At 40.5% G+C, this 23,047-nt stretch overlaps 2 protein-coding genes and 1 long non-coding RNA gene across 5 annotated transcripts in view; 1 reads left to right on the forward strand and 2 right to left on the reverse strand.

The window, feature by feature from the left end:
• The window catches only part of LOC135090218 (mucin-5AC-like), a 43,122-nt gene extending 41,318 nt beyond the window's left edge, over positions 1-1,804 (reverse strand). Inside the window, exon 1 of the mRNA XM_063986715.1 lies at positions 1,483-1,804. The gene's annotated coding sequence lies outside the window, so the exon portion shown is untranslated. The remainder of the gene's footprint in view (positions 1-1,482) is intronic.
• The window catches only part of LOC135090227 (uncharacterized), a 68,939-nt gene extending 56,427 nt beyond the window's left edge, over positions 1-12,512 (forward strand). The window contains exons 1-4 of one of the 2 annotated variants that reach the window (XR_010261829.1): positions 3,630-3,648; positions 10,748-10,856; positions 11,414-11,641; positions 12,108-12,512. This is a non-coding gene — a long non-coding RNA (uncharacterized LOC135090227). Of the gene's footprint in view, positions 1-3,629; positions 3,649-10,747; positions 10,857-11,413; positions 11,642-12,107 lie in introns of those variants that run through there. The other variant, XR_010261828.1, reaches the window with a different exon arrangement.
• Positions 11,243-23,006, reverse strand: LOC135090221 (general transcription factor 3C polypeptide 5-like). Of its 2 annotated transcripts, none has more exons than XM_063986726.1 (12): positions 22,768-23,006; positions 20,810-20,988; positions 19,415-19,577; positions 18,310-18,426; positions 17,528-17,697; positions 16,396-16,509; positions 15,480-15,647; positions 14,526-14,661; positions 14,006-14,091; positions 12,763-12,903; positions 12,095-12,260; positions 11,243-11,624 (listed from the first exon to the last, which is right to left on the reverse strand). In XM_063986726.1, the coding sequence occupies exons 2-12, from the start codon at positions 20,978-20,980 to the stop codon at positions 11,533-11,535; spliced, it is 1,524 nt and encodes a 507-aa protein (XP_063842796.1). In that variant the 5' UTR covers positions 20,981-20,988; positions 22,768-23,006; the 3' UTR covers positions 11,243-11,532. The 2 variants fall into 2 exon arrangements, with proteins under 2 accessions (XP_063842796.1, XP_063842795.1); XM_063986725.1 differs by having other exon boundaries at positions 11,243-11,627; positions 22,768-22,995.
• Positions 23,007-23,047: the final 41 nt, after the last annotated feature.

Consider the following 23,047-nt stretch of genomic DNA (forward strand, 5'->3'; position numbering starts at 1 on the left):
TATTTCTTCATCCATTTCTTTAACCCTTCCATTTCCCTTCTCCCGTTTTTTTCTCCCCTCTACTTTCTTTTCCTTCCTCCACTTCTTCCCTCCCTTCCCCTCCCTCCCTTTCTCCTCCTCCTCTTGCTGTTCTTTCCATATCTTATCTCCTCTACACTCTTCCTTTGTATTTTTTATTTATTTTCTCTGGTTTTCTTTCCTGTTGTCTTTCCGTCCTTTATTTTTCATTTCATTTCTCTTCTCTTCTCTTGTTCCTCTTCCTCTTGTTTTTCTCCTCCACACTTTCCACTGGTCACTTTCTCTCATCTTCTTTTCTTCCTGACCCTTGTTTCCTTTTTTTATTTTTCCTTCCTTCATTCTCTTCGTCTTTCCTATTTTGACTTTCTTTTTCCCTATATTTAACGGTCTTTTGTATTCTTAAGTTCACGCCCTCATGTCCTCTTTCACTCTGTTAAATACTGTATAGTTATTGCTATCCACTTTCTATTCATCATTTATTCATGTTTTTTTTGCAACTACGCAACGTTTTTTTTTCTCTCCTCCTCCTCCTCCTCCTCCTCCAGCTACGGGGTGTAACAGTACCGAGCGCTTATCTACAAACACACACACACACACACACACACACACACACACACACACACACACACACACACACACACCTCGGCACACTTCGTTACACACACACACACACACACACACACCTTTACACTGAAACATTCTTATACTTAAATACTTCTACACCTTCACGAATTTTTTTTCCTATGTTCCCCCACAAAAGAAAAAAATAAAATAAAATGAGTCAGCGTCTTTTACATTAGCTTTAAAAAGTTACGTTTACACTCGTTACTTTCTCTTTATTTCCCTTTTTTCCCCCGCCTTTCACTGATTTTTTTTTTCTCACGGAGGTGACTAACAAGCTCTTGCTTTATCCTTTCTCACAACAACAGATTAAAGTGAGTTAGCGGGGTGATAAGTGTGTGTGTGTGTGTGTGTGTGTGTGTGTGTGTGTGTTTTCGCTTACCCGTTGTGTGTGTGTGTTTCTCTATCAGTTACCAGTTAGATTACACATTATGAAGTACACACACACAACACACACACCACACACACACACACACACACACACACACACACACACACACACACACACACCAAAAAAAAAAAAAGAACACTATATTACCACTCCAGATTGCAATTCTGAAGGCGTGGTGGTAATAGTAACAACAGCAGCAGCAGCAGCAGCAGCACCAGTGATATTGATAGTGATGGTGGTTGGTGTCTACTCACAACATGATAACTGCGCCGCGGGACACACTCGCATAAACAAACACACACAGACACACACACACACACACACACACACACACACACGAGAGACACAAACCTACAATCTCCGCAATTTAATCTCTCTCACGATTAAACACGCAACTACCTAACAAACCAGCAAACTATCAGAGCCACTCGATAACCACAATCATGCCTTACCTTATCTCCTGCTGGGGAAAGGGGATGCTTGGGGTCCTGGCGTGAGAGGAGGGATTGGATACCACGTTCAGTGCAGCGGGCGCGCGAGTGTGTGAGAGCGTCGCCACGGGAAACGAAACTATAAGCTGGCGGAGCGGCGTTCTGTGTCGGCTGTCGTGAGGTACCCAGTGAGAGGACCCAGAGTGGCCGCTGACACCTGTAAACGTGTGGCCCAAAGGAGACGAGGAGGACGGAGGGAGAGGAGGGAGGGGGAGTAGAGGGAGGAGAGGACAACCACGCGGGGACCTTCCAGTGTGACAGATGAGAGGATGTGGGGAGCAAGTGTAATAATAATAATGATATTGATAATAATAATAATAATAATAATAATAATAATAATAATAATAATAATAATAGACAGTTTAATAGTGAGGCAGTAGTGAAAGTAAATATTTACATTTTGATAGGGAAACTTAACAATATGAATGTGTGTGTGTGTGTGTGTGTGTGTGTGTGTGTGTGTGTGTGTGTGTGTGTTTATCCGGTTTCCTCTACGTATAAAAAAAAAAATTATAGTTGTAATATAAACTTTTGTCTCGTGTCCTGTTCTCCTTATTGTGCTTTCACCAAGTGTTTCTGTTCTGCGAGCTCAGTATCTCTTGGGTTTCCTTTCCCTATCGTCTTCGCTAGCTCGCCGCGCCAGATTACTACTACGTTTTCCTGCCTGAGTCTCACATCTGGCGAAAACACAAGATTAACTGCCCTTCCATGCTGTGTACGCAACGCTTATCTTTCCAATGTTGCTGGTGGCGTGTGTGTGTGTGTGTGTGTGTGTGTGTGTCGAAGAGCTGCTGCTGCTACTACTACTACTACTACTACTACTACTACTACTACTACTACTACTACTACTACTACTACTACTACCTAAGACTTCTGTGTATGAGGGGCAGTTTGCATTTCTTAAAAAATAAAAAATGTGATTTTTGTCGCCATACTCAAAAGGACATAAAACTTTTCATCACCTTTTTGAAATGAATAATAAGTGATAACAATGACAGTAGTAGTAGAAGTAGTAGTAGTAGTAGTAGTTGTAGTAGTAGTACCAGCAGCAGCAGTATTAGTAGTAGTGGTGGTGGTAGTAGTAGTAGTAGTAGTAGTAGTAGTAGTAGTAGTATATACAGTAATAGTAACATACAACGTCAGGCAAATATTATATAGTCAAAGATACCTAGAAAAAAATAAATTGAATCATCACTGTAGACGAGACAGTAAGAGTCTGGCAAGTGATGACTCAGTGACTAGAGTTAGACGGCAGTAGTGAGTCAAATTTCGAGAATAACGGGAAAAAAATGTACTATTAGCATGGATACAGTTTCCTATTTGTCATCTGTTAGCTGACTTTTATTGTGGTGGTGGTGGTGGTGGTGGTGAATGAATAGTGGTGATTGTAAATTAAATCAGTGTAAATTAAATGAGTATAAGTGAAATGAGTTTAAATGGAATGACAGTGTAAATGGAATGACAGTGTAAATGGAATGACAGTGTAAATGGAATGACAGTGTAAATGAAGGACAGTATAAATGAAATGACAGTGTAAATTAAATGAAAGACTGCAGATTGGATATGAAAAGTCAGTGGAGGGTTGGGGAGGTGTGGTGCAGGTGAGGGTGTCAGGTGAATATGAGGGGGGGAGGAAATGGGGAGATGGGACAGAGTTGGTGAGACAGGAAGTTCCCATGATAACTTGTGCCTGTAAATGTGACACGTGGATGTGTTACGCCAGACTGTCGCCACCACCGCCACCATCACCACCATAGTCACTAGCACCGTCACCACCACCGTCACCACCACCAACACTACTTACACCATCACCTCCACTTCCACCATCATCATCGTCACCATCAGAACAAAATACGACAATTTGGAAGAAATACGACTGCACTTGCATAATATAACCTACTCTAATAATAATAATAATAATAATAATAATAATAATAATAATAATAATAATATAGGGATAGCCATAGATAATGCATCTCTACATTACTTTCTACCTCACTCATCACCCGCATATCTTCCTTCAGTACTTCCATAAAACCTTCTCTCTCGTCTCCCTCTCTCCAGCATCCTCTCCACCACGCACTCATCTCTGCAGAACGACGGCTTGTGCTGTGCTATTAAGAGGGAGTAAGTCTTCTGAGCTTAATTGAGATATGTACAGATAAGCGTGGAATCAAAACAGCAGTGCCTAATATATCTACGTTGGGTTCAGTCATGCAGAAATTAATGTACAATATCCCTGTGACCGGTTTCCCTTCGCTTTGCCAGCTTCTTCACTTCAAACGGGAAGCACATCTCAGTAGCAAATCGCCTCAGACTTACCTCGCTATCTTCGCCCGCAAAAGTGACTGAGCCTTATCGTTTTAAAAGTGTTCCCTTCAACCGCCTCAGACTCACCTCGCTATCTTCGCCCGCAAAAGTGACTGAGCCTTATCGTTTTAAAAGTGTTCCCTTCAACCGCCTCAGACTCACCTTGCTATCTTCGCCCGCAAAAGTGACTGAGCCTTATCCTTCTAAAAGTGTTTCCTTCCCTTCTCCAGCCTCGTCACTCCAATTAAAAGCACATCGGAGTACTGTGAAAACCAATAACAAACCGCCCCAGTTTCGCTTGTTCTATCTGCTTCCGCAAAAAAATAAAAAATAAATAAATAAATAAATATATACGGAGTCTTGTCCTTCTAACATGCTTTCTTTACCTCCCCCAGCCTCGTCACTCAATTAAAAGCACATTTAAGTACTCCGACATCCAATAACAAACCGCCTTTGATCTCGCCTTTCAATCCTCCTCCGCAAAAGTGACAGCATTGTCCCTCAAACATGGTTCCCTTCCCTTTTCAGTCTCGCCTTCACTGTTGCTACCTCTCAAAACAGCAATAATAAGGGCGAGAAGAACAAGGAATGGACGCATCTTGGTGTAACTTTCGAAGCCTTGTATTTATTTATCTCACTGTTATGAGCAATGAGTATACTTATTTCTTGGACAGTTAAGTACAAAAAGGAAATTAATAGCAGATTCAAGGCGCCTCTGTTTCCTGTGTAGCGATCCGTTGCGGAAAATTGCTCAAACTCGGAATTCCTGCTAGTTGTGTACTTTTATTTTGTATTTTATTCTATTTGTTTTATTCCCCTGGAGTGAAATATAGTAAATATTGAAGTTTAATAGATGGTTCTCTCTCTCTCTCTCTCTCTCTCTCTCTCTCTCTCTCTCTCTCTCTCTCTCTCTCTTAGTAATGTGATTCAACACCATTTTCAGAGAGAGAGAGAGAGAGAGAGAGAGATGAGAGAGAGAGAGAGAGAGAGAGATTACTCCAGGATGCGGCAGATGATACTGTCAGCTTGGCATATAGTACGTAAAATGTATACGTATTCACAACGGATGTGGGGCGCTGACACATATCACTGTCTTGAGGAGGAGGAGGAGGAGGAGGAGGAAGAGGAGGAGGATGCTAAGAAAGAAGAGGAAACGAGAACTGAGGAAACGAAAAATGTGTGTGTGTCGATGAATGGAAAAGAAAAAATGTGTGTGTGTGTGTAGATGAACATAATATTCTTCTGTTCACGTCGTGCTTTTTCTGCTTTCTTTGCTTCCGTTCTTTCAAGAGTCGCAGTTCTCAGCTCTCCTCTCAGGGAGTCACGGCAGGAGGTAGTGGGGAATGGGGAGTAGTCCTTCGTCTTGGCAATCTTACGTCCCTTGGTTGAGATAATGTAGTGTAGCTTATGAAATCGTGTATTCCCCACTCTGAATGCTACGTTTTCCTCTCTTATCTTGTTTTACATTTTCCTTTCATCATTTTATCTACAGCACGTTCAGCATTTGTTTTTTTCCTTCATCGAAACATCACTGTGATCTTTTTCTTCTGTTTCTTCTTCTGCTGCTGCTGTTTTTTTTTTCCCTTTTTGTTGTTTTTTGGTCTTTTTATTCTTTTCGTTCTTTTCATCTTGTGTGTCACCACGATCTTTTCTTCTTCTGCTGCTTCTTCGTTGTTCATTTTTCTCTTGTTCTTCTCTTTGCTCTTCGTTTTTGTTCTTGTCGTTCATTTTTCTTCTTCTTTTGTTCTTATTGTTGTTCTTTTCTTTTTGTTCCTTTTCTTTTTTTTTGTTCTTTTTGTACTTTTTTCTTTTTGTTCTTTTGTTTTTTTTTGTTGTTATTGTTTTTTTTCCTCTTTTTGTTGTTGTTGTTGTTGTTGTTGTTGTTGTTGTTGTTGTTGTTGTTGTTGTTGTTCGTCTTCTTCGTTTCGTTCTTCGTTTTGTTCTACGTCTTGTTGTTGTTCCTCCTCCTCCTCCTCCTCCTCCTCCTCCTCCTCCTCCTCCTCCTCCTCCTCATTCTTCTTTCTTTTCTTTTTCTTCTTTTTCTTTCTTTCTTTTTCTTTTTGTTCTTCTTTTGTTCCTGTTCTCTTGCTTGTTGTCACTTATAATAATAATAATAATAATAATAATAATAATAATAATAATAATAATAAATAATTAGATCACATTATTATTATTATTATTATTATTATTATTATTATTATTATTATTATTATTATTTTATTTTAGTTTCATTATTGTCGATCACTACCACCACCGTCACTGCCACCACCACCACCACCACCGTCACCACCGCCATATTCACCACCACCTTCACCGCCATAACCACCACCACCACCACCACCACCTAGTATGCCAAGATGATATAGGTCACCACTTCCTCCCCTGAAGCTCTCCTAACGCCAACATTCACGAAACATTAGCATCATGACAGTGAAACAAAGAGGTCTGCTTCATCTCAGTACAGTTTCGAACCCTTTGTTTCGTGTTCCTTGGAAGCTCCGTATTCTGAAACGCTCCCAAACGCTACATAGTATTTTCATGTGGCACAGGTGATTAGTCAAGCTTTTATAGGGGCAAGTGAATAGTTTTTAGGATTCTCTTTGTCTCCATAGTGTAAGAAGATATGCCTGATGGCGATACTAATTTATTATGTATTATTTTATTTATTTATTTATGATTTATATTGTTTCATTTTATTTGTTTTATCTTATTCATTTACTTTTTATTTATTTATTTATTTATTTATTTATTTGTTTATTTTTAGCTTAGAGCAACAAAGGCAGAAGACAAAGGCCACTGAAGCCGTCGGTCTCCAAAGAGTACAGTTGGAAGGATTATCCATATATCATTCATAAACATTTTCCCCATTCAGGATACAATCAGGATAGGATCATGAACACATCCATGACCACCCTTAAGCACGCTAATAACGATGACACGTAGTATATTTGTCTATTGGCGCAAATATTTAAATCTCCTATCTTGCCTTTCACTCATCCGTCATCCACTTACGTAGCTTATCCATTCATCCACCCAGTGTAAAGCTTAAGCTCTCGAGATAAGACTGAAATGTTTTGAAATATTTTGCGAGTTAGGCCACAAGAAATGAGTCGGGTTAGAACACAGTTAAGGTTCGAGTCAGACAAACAAGTGGGTAATTGAGTGAGGTCTTAATGAATAGGAAGATATAAATAGGAAAATTGAAGATAAAAATAGTGATAATAGAAGTAGGGAAGACATGGGAGGAAAATGTAGAAAAATTGTGAAAATATTCGCATAGTGATAGTAAAAGTAGGGATGATTATTACTACGTATTTAAGAGCATTCTGCCACCAAAATACTGGAATATGTAGATAAATAGACAAAGGAAAAATAGATTGATAGATTTTTTTTTTTTTTTTTTTGTCATTTAGTGTACCGCAACTTTTTTTTCATTTTTTTTTTTTTTTATATAGCATAGAGTACAAGCCAATGTGAGAGGGTTAATCTTACTACAACGTAAAAGACAGATAGAGGAATAGACAATTTATTAGTGTACCGCAACGTTTTCCTAGATAGTTTATTAGTTTAGCATAGAGTGGAAGCCAGAGTAAGATGATTAATTTTACTCTTACGTTAGATAGACAAATAGATCGATAGATACTTTATTGCAGTGTACCGTCACGTTTTAATAGCATCGAGGACACGCCAAAATGAAACGATAAATCTTACTACTTCTTATCACTTTCTTCATCTTCGTTTAGTGTTCATGCACCCACTGTCCTGGCCGGCACGTGGCGCTTCGGGGACTTTTCTGGGTTTTAGTTTACATGAATAATTAAAACATGTAATTTGGAAAAGGTCAAGGATTTGGGAAACCCGCCATGGCCCCCTGCCTTGAGTCACCAGAAACCTCCTGCTCACGTGAATCTCTCTCTCTCTCTCTCTCTCTCTCTCTCTCTCTCTCTCTCTCTCTCTCTCTCTCTCTCTCTCTCTCTCTCTCTCTCTCTCTCTCTCTCATCCACCACAACTTCCCTTTCCCCTTCCACTTCCTTTCTCTTTCCTTCCTTCCTTCTATACATCCTTCTTACCCTCCCTTCCTCCTCACTTTCCCTTACACACACACACACACACACACACACACACACACACACACACACACACACACACACACACACACACACACACACACACACACACACACACACACACACATTCCCCCCCTTTCTCTCTCTCTCTCTCTCTCTCTCTCTCTCTCTCTCTCTCTCTCTCTCTCTCTCTCTCTCTCTCTCTCTCTCTCTCTCTCTCTCTCTCTCTCTAGATCACGTGAGAGCCTTCCGCTACACAAAGTCACAGTAGAGCAGGTGTATGTGACTTTACCTGGCCCTCGAGAGCACCGGATTAACACCTGGCTACGTGTGTGTGTGTGTGTGTGTGTGTGTGTGTGTGTGTGTGTGTGTTTGGTTGGGTGGGTGTGGGTGTGTTCGTTTATGTTGATATAGTAATTTACTTTGTGAAGGGGAGAGGGAAATGGAGAGGGAGGGAGGAAAAGAGGGAAGGGATGAGGGAGTAAGAGAGAGAGTAAGTAAAAGAGTAAAAGAGAGAGAGAGAGAGAGAGAGAGAGAGAGAGAGAGAGAGAGAGAGAGAGAGAGAGAGAGAGAGAGAGAGAGAGAGAGAGAGAGAGAATTTTCCCTTGTTCATATCTCTCTCTCTCTCTCTCTCTCTCTCTCTCTCTCTCTCTCTCTCTCTCTCTCTCTCTCTCTCTCTCTCTCTCTCTCTCTCTCTCTCTCTCTCTCTCTCTCTCTCCCTCTCCCTTAACCTGATCTCTCTCCTCAGGTCACGGCAGGTCAGCCACATATTTATCCAGTGTACGGAACGAATGGACTGAATAGAATGATGAAACATTTTTATTTTTATTGATTTCTTTTTCTTTTTGTTTATCCATTTTACTTATTACAGTAATATGTTTGTGTGTGTGTGTGTGTGTGTGTGTGTGTGTGTGTGTGTGTGAAGGATGAGAGTGAGAGGATCATGTAAACGTATTATTTTATTTCTAGTTGTATGGATTTTAGATTTTTTTTTTTTTTTACTTTTTTATTTTTTATTTATTTATTATTTTTGTGAGTAAGAGGAGCGAGAGGGAGAGAACAATGAAAGGCGAGATTGTAGCTGTTCTTCTTCTTTTCCATTTTTTCCCCCCCTCTTCTCACTCTCACTCCTCTTCTCTTCTCCTCTTCTCTTCTCTCCTCTCCTCTCCTTTCTTTATCTCCCCGTCAATCCACCCTCTTTATCCTCCCTTATTTACTCTCTCCTCTCCCTTTCATAAATTATTTCATCATTTCCCTGCCCTTATGGCTTCTCACTTTCCTCCCTTCTCCCCTCCATCACCTTCCCTTCTCCCACTTCTACATCCCTTCTCTCCCCCCTCTCCTCCACTCCCTTCCATCCTTCCTGCATCGTTCTCCTCTCCTCCCTCTTCCTCTCCCTTCCATATTTCCTCACCTCGGCGCCCTTATGGTCACTGAATACTAAGGGAGGAGAGGGGAGAGGTGAGGGAGCAGGGTGGGGGAGAGAGGGGAGAGGCCTGTCCGTGCGTGGGTGAGATAAGGAAGTTTGCTCTCCCCGTGTCCTTATCATTTGACGGACCCTGCGTAGCTTGACACGGTGACGGGGAGAGGACGCCTGTTGACACTCATCTCGTGTGGCATGGTGTGTGGTGTGTGGTGTGGGTGAGGTGAAGCCTGTCTGAACTGTCATTGTTCCCGTCTGTCTGTCTCTCTCTCTGTTATTGTCTATTCTCTTCCTCGTCGTCTTCCTACTGTTCTTGGTTTCTTTCTTTTTTCTAGATTGTTCTGGTTTCTGTTTTTTTTTTTTTTTTTTTTGTTTGTTTTGGTGTCATTGTTCCTGCCTTCTCTCTCTCTCTCTCTCTCTCTCTCTCTCTCTCTCTCTCTCTCTCCTTTCCTTCAGTTCGTGTTTTTTCTTATGTTAATGATCCCTTTTTTTAAGTTTCTTAGTCCCATCTGAGCTGTCACTGTCCATAACTTTGTGTGTGTGTGTGTGTGTGTGTGTGTGTGTGTGACTTTTCCTCATCCTCCTTTGTGTGTGTTTTTTTTCGTCCATATGTTGCTGATTTCTCTTGTTTTGTCTCCTTTCGCCGTCTGTGTGTTAGTATTTTTTTCCACCTCTTTCTCCTGTAGCTGTCTTCCTCCGTTCTCCTCTTCCCTTTCTTGTCATTATTTTCTTCCTCCTCCTATAGCTGCGCCTGGCTATTGCTGTATGCCCTTTTCGTCCTCTTATAATTATTTTTCTCTGCCTTTTTTTTCTTCTCGTCGCTGTCTCCACACTTCTTCGTTTCCCTCGTCCTGTTGCTGTTTTCTTTTTCACCTTCTTTACATCCTTTCATTATAAAAGTCTCGTAAGGGATAACAGGCAAATTTTCTTCATCATATCGTTTTCTGCATTTTTCTTCCTCTTCGACCACCACCACCACCTCCTCCTCCTCCTCCTCCTCCTCCTCCTCCTCCTCACGAGCTGAAGTCATTAACATTCATTATCCTCCCTACCCCAGCCCCTTTCATCTCGTTACCAGTTTGTTGTCTGTTCATCTGGTTTCAGTGATTTCATGAAGGGATATATTACTATGGCGCTTAACGGCTGTGTGTGTGTGTGTGTGTGTGTGTGTGTGTGTGTTGAACGTTTTTATTTTATTTTCTTAATGCATTCGGATTTTTCATTTTTCTAAAACATTTGACTTGAAAATAATAACCGTAATCAGGTAAATAGTTCAACCATTACCATTATTAGTATTACTGCTACTACTACTACTACTATAATAATAATAATAATAATAATAATAATAATAATAATAATACAATCACCTGACCTTAGAGTTGGACTATTTTTAGGATGATAACATTGGCATTAACTTGTCTTCCAGGGTTGTCGTGGGCGCGTGAACAACCCCTATCCCGTGCCCCGCCTTGGCCAGGCCAGGCGTGTAGGGGGGAGGGGGAGGGAAGGCTGGACGCTCACGTGGGTCGGATAAGGTCAGGTCATGGTAAATATATTTAAGATAATAGTGATTTTACACATCACTGAGGCCTTCCCAAAAATATTTTCCATTCATGCTTTTCAGCGGCGGCGCTTCTTCAGGCCTCCTTAGCATGTAGCACTTAGTGCTCCAATTTTTTTTGTTTACTTCTAATTAGTTCGTGTTCTTAATTTTATCGTTATATTCCCATTTTATCATCTTAATTGCTTGAAAACGGTGCATATTTTTGCATAAAGCTGGCCGTTTCCGTGTTGAGACTAATTTATTATGATCATTGTTGGTAGAAGGAGTGTACCATTTGTATTACCACCACAACACCACACAGTTTGCATTTTTTTTTTTATTAAGTTAGGTTTAGCAGATAGTGAATGACACACTAGGTAACAGTAGTGGTTATTTTCTTGTTACAAAAACTTTATAGGTTATTTACAAAATTTATATCATAAAACTGTACATAAGCATAGAATTCTTGGGAAGAAATTTCTAGAACAAAATTCACTTTAAATTCTAGAACAATTCTCTGTTTTGAACTAATCCTTTATAACTACACAGGCATGCCTTTGTTGCCATGCTGGAAGTGACAAGAGTAGCATTTCCTGCACCAAGGATGGAGAGACAACCAGCGTCACCATCACCAGACTGTGCTGCACCAACGAGTCAGAGCAGCAGCCTCACTCTCCCTGCTCCTCTTCGGTGGAGTTCCCTTCTGTGGGTGACTCACTCTCAGAGTTAGACCTCAGCTCCAGGCCCTCACCCTGCGCTGCTGCTGGAGGGACAAAAGTTGGTCACACACACGCACGCACGCGCGCGCGCGCAAACACACACACACACACACACACACACACACACACACACACACACACACACTATAATTTATAGTGGCAGACTGCTAAACTGACACAACTAAGAAGTCATCCTCATTCCATTCAATTCCTTGCATGCTCATAGCTTGAATACTGTGTACAAATTAAGTTTTCATACTCTTAGTGTACTTACACAGTTGTTATTGCTCTTGAACAGTTTAATTAGAAGCAGTGGGTCTGCTGCTTTGTATGCTTATTGTATTGCTTATTTCTCTTAGGCAGCATCTATGTGAAATATATAAATGCCAGTTTCATCTTGCAAGTATGCATGAAATGCAGCAGTAAATTACTTACCTTCTTCAGTAATACATATATAATTTTCTATTGTCAATTCAATAACAAGTCCCCAGTAAATGTTGAGCTGACTTACTTCTCTCTGCCAGAGTCTTCTCAATGAGGCGTGACATGATGTCCCTGCAGGTTGCCTCAACACCCGCTGGCAGCCAGCCATACTTCTCTGAGCACACCTTGTTGGCACCCGTCAGGATGGCCTCCTCCAACAGCTTCTGAATCTCTGGCACCTGAATGTCGCAGTACTGCAAAAGGAACAACAGTCTGTTAGTGACTCACCATCCTCAGGAGCCAGTTCATCTAAAGTCTGCAAGACAAAGGCTTCCCTGAATTTGATAGTGAATTTTTATGCATTTATACACCTTGTCTCAACTATGTCTTTTAAAGGGGCTATCAGCTGGTTTACATACATACACATACATACATATATACATAGGTATATTTCATACAGGGACTGCCACATGTAATGCTGGTGGCTTCTTGCAGCTTCCCTTATTTCTTAGGTTCTTAAATGAGAAAACAACAACAACCAAGAGAGAAAAGAATACAAAGGACAGAACCAACTGGACAAGATTCATACACACAGCTCCATCCTCTGAATCTAGGAAAACAGCAATAGGAGAACAACATTCACCACCACCAAAACAGAAGTGATACAGAATAAAGAGACAGAAAGCAACAAGCAAGAGAGGAATGAGATACCCTGAGTCTCTAGCAAACCAAAAGACAGCCTCCACAGCTCAGCACCTGGTAGAACATCTGCCTGTAGGGAGGGATCATGCCAGGCCTGAAGATGTACAGCTCCTCCATGTTCTTGTCAGCATTGGAGCACTCCTCACTGCCGTCCTCACCTGACTCGCCGAGGTGCAGGGACTGGATCACCGACGTCTGGGGTGGTGGAACTTGTGGTTGAGTGTCACCAAGAAAGAGTGCCTCATGAAATGTATACAGCTAGGGATTTACATTTAGAACTGATATATGTAGAGGAGGAAGAGGTGATGGGGGAGAGTGAGAAATAGGAGAGTGAGAAATAGGTTGTCAGGGGAAGAAGAGAGAACAATACAAAATCTCCCCCACCAGCATTTCCTCACCTTTCTCCCCACCAATTTATTATTATTCTTCATCCTCCTACCCCATCTCTCAATTCAACCCCACAGAGTATGATGCATCCATGTGCAAGTTATATTACAATGGAAAGACTAGATATGTCAATAAAAGCAAGTGACATTGTTTTAAAAACCCTAGCCATGAAAACACCTACAGTCATATGAAGTTGGATTTGACTTCAGGTCCACCACGTCACTGGCAGGAAGGAGCCATCACACACACAAGGCACATGCCATTAAATCACACAGAGATCCCCACTGTTGGCAGTAAGTGTACCTGATTTGAAATGCTTGAGTGGTGCCTTAATTCCAGGATTTTAGCACTGTTTGAAAAGGTCTACCACTCTACTTCGGGCCACTGCTATGAGATGCTGGAAACTTAATTGGCTTGGCTCAATGGGAACAAGGTCTCTCTCTCTGATGCATGCAGATTACACAGGAGATGCCGATGATAACCTGAGTGTTGTTGTCTTCATTTGCAAGATTCCAGCCTCTCACAGTGATGAATGACCCAAGTTGTGGATCTCACAGAAGAATGCTAAAACTGGAGCAGTCAGCAGCAGATGTGCTCACTCTGCCAGATCTTCAAGCACTGAGAGGATGGATCTAAGTGATTTAATGGCACCTGTAGTGAGGTTGCATGGTTGGTTGCCTCCCATATGCTCCCTCCTGCCAAGACGAAAGAGACTGCCTAAGATTTCTCAACATGTTTGTCTGAGTAGATTTTCCTTGCATTTCTTAGGTATAGGTCTCTTTCATGCCACTGCAGTGCTGGCCCTGGAACATTAAACATTATTGCCTGATTTGCTCACTCTACACTAATCATGTTTATCAGTAAAACTTTGCACATCCTTGCTGGCCAGTCTGAGCAGCAGGTCACTCACTTTCCTCCTCGATGTGTTTGCACTCTTGTATGGCAACACATAGTTTGAGTAGCTCCTCTTGGCCTCCACTTTAGTCTTCACACCACCTGCAACACCCAACATAGCCATAACAACACTGATGGACCTTAAGTATTCAATTATAAGTACTTAAAATCACCTTAAAGTATTCATTTATAAGTACTTGAATAATCAACTCTAGTATAAACTTAATTTAACCTTCATAGACAAAACGGAAAAAATCAACTTATAGTTTAAACTATATAAACATGAATACAAGTTCTTAAGTTCTTAAATACATGAGTGGGTAATTTTTGAGGAGCAAGTGACAAATATCAGGAAATGTATGAAATGTAATTTGATTCACTAAAATGGTGGATGGTGATGCATTTCCTGGAAGAGCACATAATATAAACACAATCAGGCTCTACAAATAACTTCATAGGAGCATGTTATGGGTCAAAGAACAAAGAAGACGTGTTTGGCAATGAGAGGAAGACTGAAGTTAGAGGGAGCAACAGACCAGCCTGGCGGATGCGGAAGTCAAAGGTCTGGTAGATCCAGGCCTTGGGGTCCTTGCGTGGATCGTAGCCCAGCCGCACCCACAGGTTCCTCCATGGCCCCGTGTGGAAGTAATAGGACATGGTGGGCAGCAGGTACTGTGGGGAAGAGTGAGAAATGTGAAGAGAAACACTTTAATCTAATCTCTCACCACAACTATTTTCCAATGCCACAGATGATTAGCTATTTTCTCAAGAGTGTTTCTCCTGTTAATAATGTAGAAATCTCAATCTGTCAAAAGAACTATAAAATACCCTTAAAAACCTGTGTAACTCCACCATGATTATTTTAAAAGGCCACAAAGATGATCAGCCGAATTCTCGAGTGTTTCTCTTATTAATAATGTAGACCTTGTTAATCTGTCACTAGAAACATAAAACCAATCTTAAGAACCTGTGTAACTTCTTTTTAAATGTAGTCGAGGTGCAAGCAGAACTTTCAGAATATAGTTCTATGAGTGATGATGAGTAATGATGACAATGAATGGAAAAACTATGATGTTCATTCACTCTTGGTTTACAAGCAAACCTTTATGTTGAGGTGATGCTGCCTCTTACATATGGACATGGCAGTATGCATTAAAATATGACCACATGACCACAGGTAGTCATAGGCAACAGCTGCGTAACGATGTACCGCTCTCAATCCTACTGTTTTCCTTTTTAAGATCAGAAACTTTGGTGATTCATAAATAAAATTTCCTCCCTTAAAGCTTTATGACGTGACAGCTGCATCACCATCTAATGTGGTTCCTCTCAGTTTTTTCCATGCTTAGTTTGCCCTTTTCTTCCACTTCTATATTTCCTTAAAAGTTCTTGACCTTTAGTTTGCCTAGAATTTTTCCCCTAGACATGCAATTTTTCCTCACGAAGTTCATCCATTCACCTTTCATCTCCCCCTGCTGGCCACCACCCACCTTGAGTTTGTCCTTCTTGTAGTCCAGCCTGACCCGGAGCGCATTCTTAGACCAGATGGGACGCTTCTCAAACTCCTTCTTCAGGCTCTGGTATGAGTTACTATCCATGAACTTGATGCGAACCTGTGACAGGGCTCCAGGAAGGGGCTTCTTAGGGACCTCACCATCCTGCAGGGTAAACCAGAATTAAGGATCTTCCATTCTTTACTTGATTTTCTCCCTTTTACTGGAGCAGTCAACAAATCCTTTTCTTTTTGTAATGTAGATTTCTTTGCCTGTTATTTTATTATAAAATACAAAAAATATAAATCCAATGCCTATCCAATACAACCTGTACAAGAAAGATAGTTTACACTAACAAGTTTCTATTTAATGTACAAATGCCTGAAATGATTTCTCTCTCTCTCTCTCTTACCACCCCTCTGGTGTGTATTCTCAAGTTTCAGTATTATCTTGAATACTTTTAAAAGCACCTTGTGTAAATTATCAAGGTTTTCAAGAGTATTTACGTAATTCCAGAGACAGTTCAACAAGGCTTCTGCATCATTAATAATAAAAGAAATAAAAACTTTAAAGAGAACTTGACTGATAATTTCTATGACCTCTGAAAGTAATCCTTATGAAAGTACAAAGCAGTAAGAATATAAATCCTCCCTTTCATGCACTTTGCTTACACACACACACACAAGCCATCAGACTTACATGTGGCATTCCCTGTATTAAATATACCTATCTATTTCCACTTATCATCTTCATCCATATATATTTAGATAATCTTTTAAAGCTCCCTAATGACTCGGCACTAACAACCCAATTACCGAGTCCATTCCATTCATTTACCACTCCATTTGAGAACCAACTCCTTCTGTCTCTCTTTTTAAATCTAACACACACTGGTAGACACAGACACCCTTACCTTGAAGAAGTGGACAATGGTGAAGTGGGTCCTTCTCTGTCGTGTCCTGGCAATGATGTTCTGTGGCACCTTCATCTTGCCCTCATTGTTCTTCTCCCTCCTGTACCGATAGTCCTGGGGTGTGAGGGATAAAGAGTACATGTTATTGTTTCAATTCTTACTTTTAAATGTTCTTTACTCTTCCCTGATCTCTTGGTTTTATTCCTTTACTCCAACTCTTTAATTTATTTTGGATTCTTTCTTTCTATCATACCTTCTCCTCTCTTATAGTAGTGTTTGCCTCTTATTCCTACTCTTTCATGTCTTCCTACTCTTCCTCCATCCCTCTTCTTCCATTCCTTCACAAATGATAACGCAAATAAAATTTCCACTAATAAAACAAGGAGGAAGAATAACTTTCTGATAGTCAAAGTTGCTGGACTTTAATCTTTTTAACAAGATTCTAAACTATTTATATTAAACAATGGTTTCATCCCAAAATTTGACTTTACTTTGGAAATGTCAAACAGACAAACAGACAAAATGCTTTTATGAATGTATAGTGACAAGGGCAATTCATGCTAACTAATGTGGTGATCAATTATGGTCTAACTAGTAATGTCAGTCTTACATTTACCCTGAGTGTCCTGCTAAGGTTCAACTTCTCATGGCCAATTTATTCAGCCCTTGAATCAATGCCAAAGGGAGGAGAAACAATATCAATGCAACAAAAGAATAGTGGCTGTCTGCATCCCTTGACAACAGTAAGATCCAGCCAAAACTTTGGCTTTTTATGTGAATCCTCTAAGTGGTTCTGGAATGTCAAATGCTTCTTCCAGTTAAGAAATTATGATTGTAACAAGTTATTATTTACGTAAAAATTCAATTATTCACAAGGCAAGCAGAGAAAGAGAGTGGGATCCCTCCAGTCCACATCTCTCAATGACCACAATATTGACCAAGAGGTAAGTTAAGCTCCCATGCTGCCAGTAGATGCATGAAGGGTGTCCATGCATATAAAGTTACCAGCAAAATTCTATTATTTGCAAGGCAAGCAGAGTGAAGGAGAGTAGGATCCTTCCATTGCTCTCATCCCCCACTGGCCACAAAATGAACCAAGAGGCAAGTTAAGCTCCCATCCTATCATAGTTACCTGAGGGGTGTCCATGCGTGTGAACGCTGCTGGTGGGAGGTACAGAGGGGCAGGTTGGTTGAGCCAGTCAGCCCGCTCCATCCCCTGAGGAACCAGCTGGTCATACACACACGTCTGCTGCATCCCATCCTCACTTGTCACCAGAGGCAGGTACTGGAAATCACACAAACCTGTGGATGGTGCACAAACACAAATGACCACTAGCCTGTCTTTGTCATATACACAGCTACCACACCATCACATATCAATAAATTAACCATAAAAAGTTTTAGGTAGTCTCCACTGAAGAATAATACATGAATGAACATTTGGTACATTTTATCATTAATTTAGCCACCTGCACTTCATTACATATGCCATCATGACAAGACTGTTTATGGTATATGTATGGATGAAGGACATGAACACAGTCAGGTGGGGCTTGCTGTGGCCAACCCTTGAAGGAGATTTCAGGCCCAGGTATCACAACAGATCAATGTATCATCAACACAGGACAAATGGCCAGTTCTGTTCACTATTTCTGCATCCCTAGAGTGGCCACCAATAGACAAAATTACACTCAAATTCATCACAATACACATTTCCAGACACAATAGTGCCAAGATAAGGCACACAATTTTCACATTCACACTCATTCACACCACTCTCTTAGCCCCTTGGCCTTTGAAGGAGAAGGAAAAGTACTCCTGGCCTCACTTTACAGGAATCAGAGCACAGCTATATACTTTTGAAAAACACCAAAGATCAATCTCCCAGTATAGAGACCTATGCTGAGTACTCACTGTTGAACTTGTAGGTGGTATGTACAACTCCCACCAGCTCTGTCCTGAGGGGGGATATCTGACAGGGCTGCTCGGACATGGCTGGGCTTCCGTTCACTGCATCCTCTGTGTTGGCAGCTGTGGGGATGAACATTAAAAGTGATTCTAGTCAACATAAATGCCACCAGTAAAAAATGGCAATACTTAAAGCACTCTATATTGGAGTTTAAATATATAAGCTTATTTATTGCTGGATGTTATGAGTTTCTATGCTTAATGGAAGTGTACTCAATAAAAAATGGCAATACTCAATGCACTCTATATGGGGGTTTAAATATTTAAGTTTATCACTAGTTCCTATTGATCAGTACCTAATTGGTGTGTATTAACAAACAAAGAAATAGTAGTGGGAAAATTACTCCATCATCCTGTTAGAAAACTATCTCACATACTAAAGAATAAAATGTTAATGAAAAGAAAAGAAAAAAAAAATGGAAAAAAAAAGCAAGCAGAATATGATGAGTGAAAAGACATGACAAAATAAAATCAACAAAAGCATGCAGTAAAACACACAATAAAGAAAAGATGAAAGGAATCAGAAAAAGCAACAAATACATAAGGTAAAAAAAGAAAGACTAACAAAGAAAAGTTTAAAGTAATCACAAAACAACTACAAAATCAATAAAAAATACAAAGAACATATGAAAAGAATGACAAAAGATACAGAAATACAACCAAGAAGAAAAGAACAACAAAACTGCCACAAAAATACAAAGATGAAAGGAATAAGAAAACAGCAACAAAAATAGAACAAAGATGAAGAGAATGACAAAACAGCTAGAGATGAAAGGAATGATAAAACAGCAACAAAATTACAAAGAAATGATGAAAGGACTGACAAAACAGTTACAAAAAAAATAAATAAAAAGGATGAAAGGAATGACAAAATAGCAACAAAAATACAAAAAAGATGAATGACAAAACAGCTGCAAAAATACAACAAAGATGAAAGGAATGACAAAAAAAAAAAATAAATACAATAAAGAAAATATGAAAGAAATCACAAAACAACAAAAACACAAAGAAAAGATGAAAGGAATGACAATACAGTTTCCATGAGTCGTACCTTGGTCCACCTCCTCTCCAGTCCTTTTCTTCCTCCTCTTCCTCCGCCGTACCACCCGCAGCAGCAGTGCCGTGGTGTTGTGACGCTCGCCGCATGTTGGCTTGCAGTACACATCATTGGGGCGGAAACGCAGCTCCATCCGCCTGTTGTCCTCGCAGTACACCTGATGGATGCCGCACCTCATCAGTGTAATGCCGTGCACACACTCAAAAAAGTATCGTTACAGTGGAGTCTGATGAATTTCGCACTGATCATAAGGAAGTACTTGACTGAAAATATAGTGAGGAAACAGAGAACAGTACATAAATTTTGGATAAGATAAAAGAAAAGAGAAAGAAGAAACTAGAAGACCCTGACAGTGAGAAGGGACATGTCAGGGAGTGCCATTTCAAAGGCAACACTCCTGATCAACAACTCAACTCAACTAAACAGCCTGGTAGTCTTGGCATGGTTGGTGAGCGTGTCGGTGTGTGGGGTGCTAAATCGGTGCTAATCTATCTGTGTATCAATTGAGCAACCATATATTGCTTCATTTATGAGTGCTGCCCACTTGATTGATGGCGGTATAGCTGCACTAAACACACACAGGGATACCATCGTGAATAGCCTGATATCAATGAATCCGTACCTAGCATAAGTTTGTACTGTAGTGAATGTGTAGCAATACTGTGTGTGTACATGGCAAACAAACAAGTGCAAGAATATGAGGAGAAAGTACAGCTACAGAAAATAATGAATGTTAAGTAATGCAATGAATCTGAAAAGGAAATGCCACTAACTTTTATAACTTTCTAGCCCTGCAAATTGATAATCAGTGTACCTAAGTGTTAACAGGTAGCAATACAAGTAAATCTGCATTAAAATCACAGAACTTGCTACATAAAAAGTAGCACTTAGGATGACAGATGACAGCAGAACTCAACAATGCTTTTTATACTACTTTATGCTGAACATACTCATGCTCTTGATTTTTTTTTCCCAGGATGAGAAAAAACTGCAATGATTTAAACTTGGGAGGATGTGCTGGAAATGTGCAATGATGTTGCCATTCTTCCGAACACCTGGACTAGACAAAGGTCAGCTCAACAGTCATAACAGAGTGCCAAAACCCTTGCTGGGACACACTGCCACTTTTACAACATTACAAAGAACAGCCTCTCAACCCAAAGTCTGAGACAGAATGAAGCAAAGGAAATAAAGGTGACCTTGTTTCCCCACCAATGCCTCACCTGCTGCCACACTAAATACAGAGAAATGTATCACATTATTTGGGAAAGAAGCATATCCCCAAGACTAACCAGCATAATTAAGATAAGGAAGGTCATGACTAAAGGATTTCTGATCACCTACACCCACAAGGTGAGTGGGATGCCACACGAAGGAAGGTGACCTCACCTCTGATATCTTCTCCAGTCCCCCCAGAGTGTTGATCATGTTGTCCACATTCTCCACCAGTCCCGGGTACTCAATGCACACAAACTGCCGCAGCTTTCCAGTGCCGCTGATGGTGCCGCCATTACTGCTGGTGGTGGCAGCAGCAGCGGTGGTGCTACTGCTGTGAGACATCCTGGGTTCTGTTGGGCAGGGTGTCATCAGACAATCTAGATTTCCATTTCTCTTTCTCTTTTGTACATCTGACTGCAATGTAAGTTTTTAAAAATCTAAAATAATGATTCAATATCGTTACTGAAGTTGAATATCATCTTAAAATGCGGGAAATAATATGAGGCAGTAGACACCTGTAGAAACGATAATTACTCCCGGTGAGGTCCAAAGCACTGGATCAGGGGATGCTGTGAACTTATCATTAAACCCAGCTGTGACCTCACTAAACATTTCCCTTTGTGTCTCACAACACAAGGGGGCAGTCACAGCCTGCCCTCTAAAGACAACTCTCTTCCTCCACACAAAACTACAAACACCTAATAACACACACACACCCTTCACTCAAAATTTCAAAACTATCATGGCGACTCCTACATCAGCCTTGGAGTCCCCATATGGGGAGGGGACCACAAATGTACCCAGGTCAGACTGCCCCTCTGATGACCCTAAGTGTCTTGACACCGCCCTCAACTTTTTCTTCATTAACTTTTGCAACATTTGTGTTCTAAGATCTAATTTTCGATCTGTAGAACACCAACTCTCCTCTTCTAAACCTCCTCATCCTTTTCCTCACTGAAACTTAGGTGTCTGAGGCAAGTAGCCCCTTTTATGTTCCCTCCTACTTTTTCTATCCTCATTTTTGATCGAAAGCTGGATGTTGTGTTTAAGTGCGCAACGATTTAACCTGCTCCTTCAATAACAAAGTGTCAAAATCTTTCAAGATCTAACTTCCCTTGTAACTTCTGGCATCTAACCAAATATCTCCAATAACTTTGCTTCTTCTTTCCCTCCAGGTAAGCTAATTAAACCTAATCTAGCTAAACCAGTAAATATGAGAGCCAAAAGAAAGCCGATAAATTTTTAAAAATCGCTGACAGCTTTATTATCAATTTGCGACACATATATAAGGGGTTCAAAATACTCAGTATGAGGAGCTCAAACCAATGAGATAAGCCACAAAAATAGAAGTGAGTTTGTAGTGAAACTGGGGTATTATTATATATATTCAGCCGTACCACAGCAAAAAAAAACAGTATTTTTCAGTGAAGTACTTGGGTCACATATAACAATGGTGTGTATCTTTATCATCGCAAATTGTTCATTTCTTATAAGATAGGTTTAGTTAGCTAAGATTTAATTAGGTCAAGTTTAGTTAGGTTTAGTTAGCTTAGATTTAATTAGGTTAAGCTTAGTTTGGTTAGCTATAGTTATTTTTTTTTATGAATTTTTGCTTGTTTATGTGTGTGTGTGTGTGTGTGTGTGTGTGTGTGTGTGTGTGGTGGGCGGGGATATATAAGAAAAAAAAATATTTGCGACAAAGTTACTAGATTCATTCAAAGCACATTAAAATCTACCAGAAAAATGTAGCCTGGTCCGAAATTGTTCGACGGGTGAAAAATATAAATTTGCCGAAACTGGAATAACACCACGATAAGAAGCCGTGGACATGCCTTGCCTTGGGGTATCCGGTGATACCTAAGGGCGATTTCTGCCAGACCACCTCAGCCACATCTTAGCTGCCTCACCACGACACAGTCCTAACTCCTGTCACAAGGCACAACATAGGACACGGCAGCAATTCTTGTGGCCGGATGTGTTCGACAGAAATAAACACAGGACAGGCAAACAATTACCAATGAAAAACAAAACAAGATACCACCAGTACAAACAAGACTAGGTGGCGCAACACAAGCCTTACCATACACCTGTCACACTCATTCATGCAATATTTCAGTGCTCTTCCTTACCTCGTGGTGTTGGTGGCGTGCGTGCAGCTGCTGGCAACACTCGTCCCGTATCAGCTGAGGGAGTTAAATGACTCGCGGCCTGCCCGCCTACCTCTCAGCAGACTCCTCCGGGTTGTGTTGTGGACAAAGCAAAGTACAGATACAACATTCATCATTACGCCGTATAACATATCCCTGATTTTGAATAAAAAAATTACTATGAGTAAAAATTTATATAACAGCATTTGGATTAACACTACCAAGAAAAAGATGTATTCATTTTTTTTTTAATTCGCTTCTT

The sequence above is a fragment of the Scylla paramamosain genome, chromosome 34 (genome assembly GCF_035594125.1).
Source record: "Scylla paramamosain isolate STU-SP2022 chromosome 34, ASM3559412v1, whole genome shotgun sequence".
Classification (NCBI taxonomy): domain Eukaryota; kingdom Metazoa; phylum Arthropoda; class Malacostraca; order Decapoda; family Portunidae; genus Scylla; species Scylla paramamosain.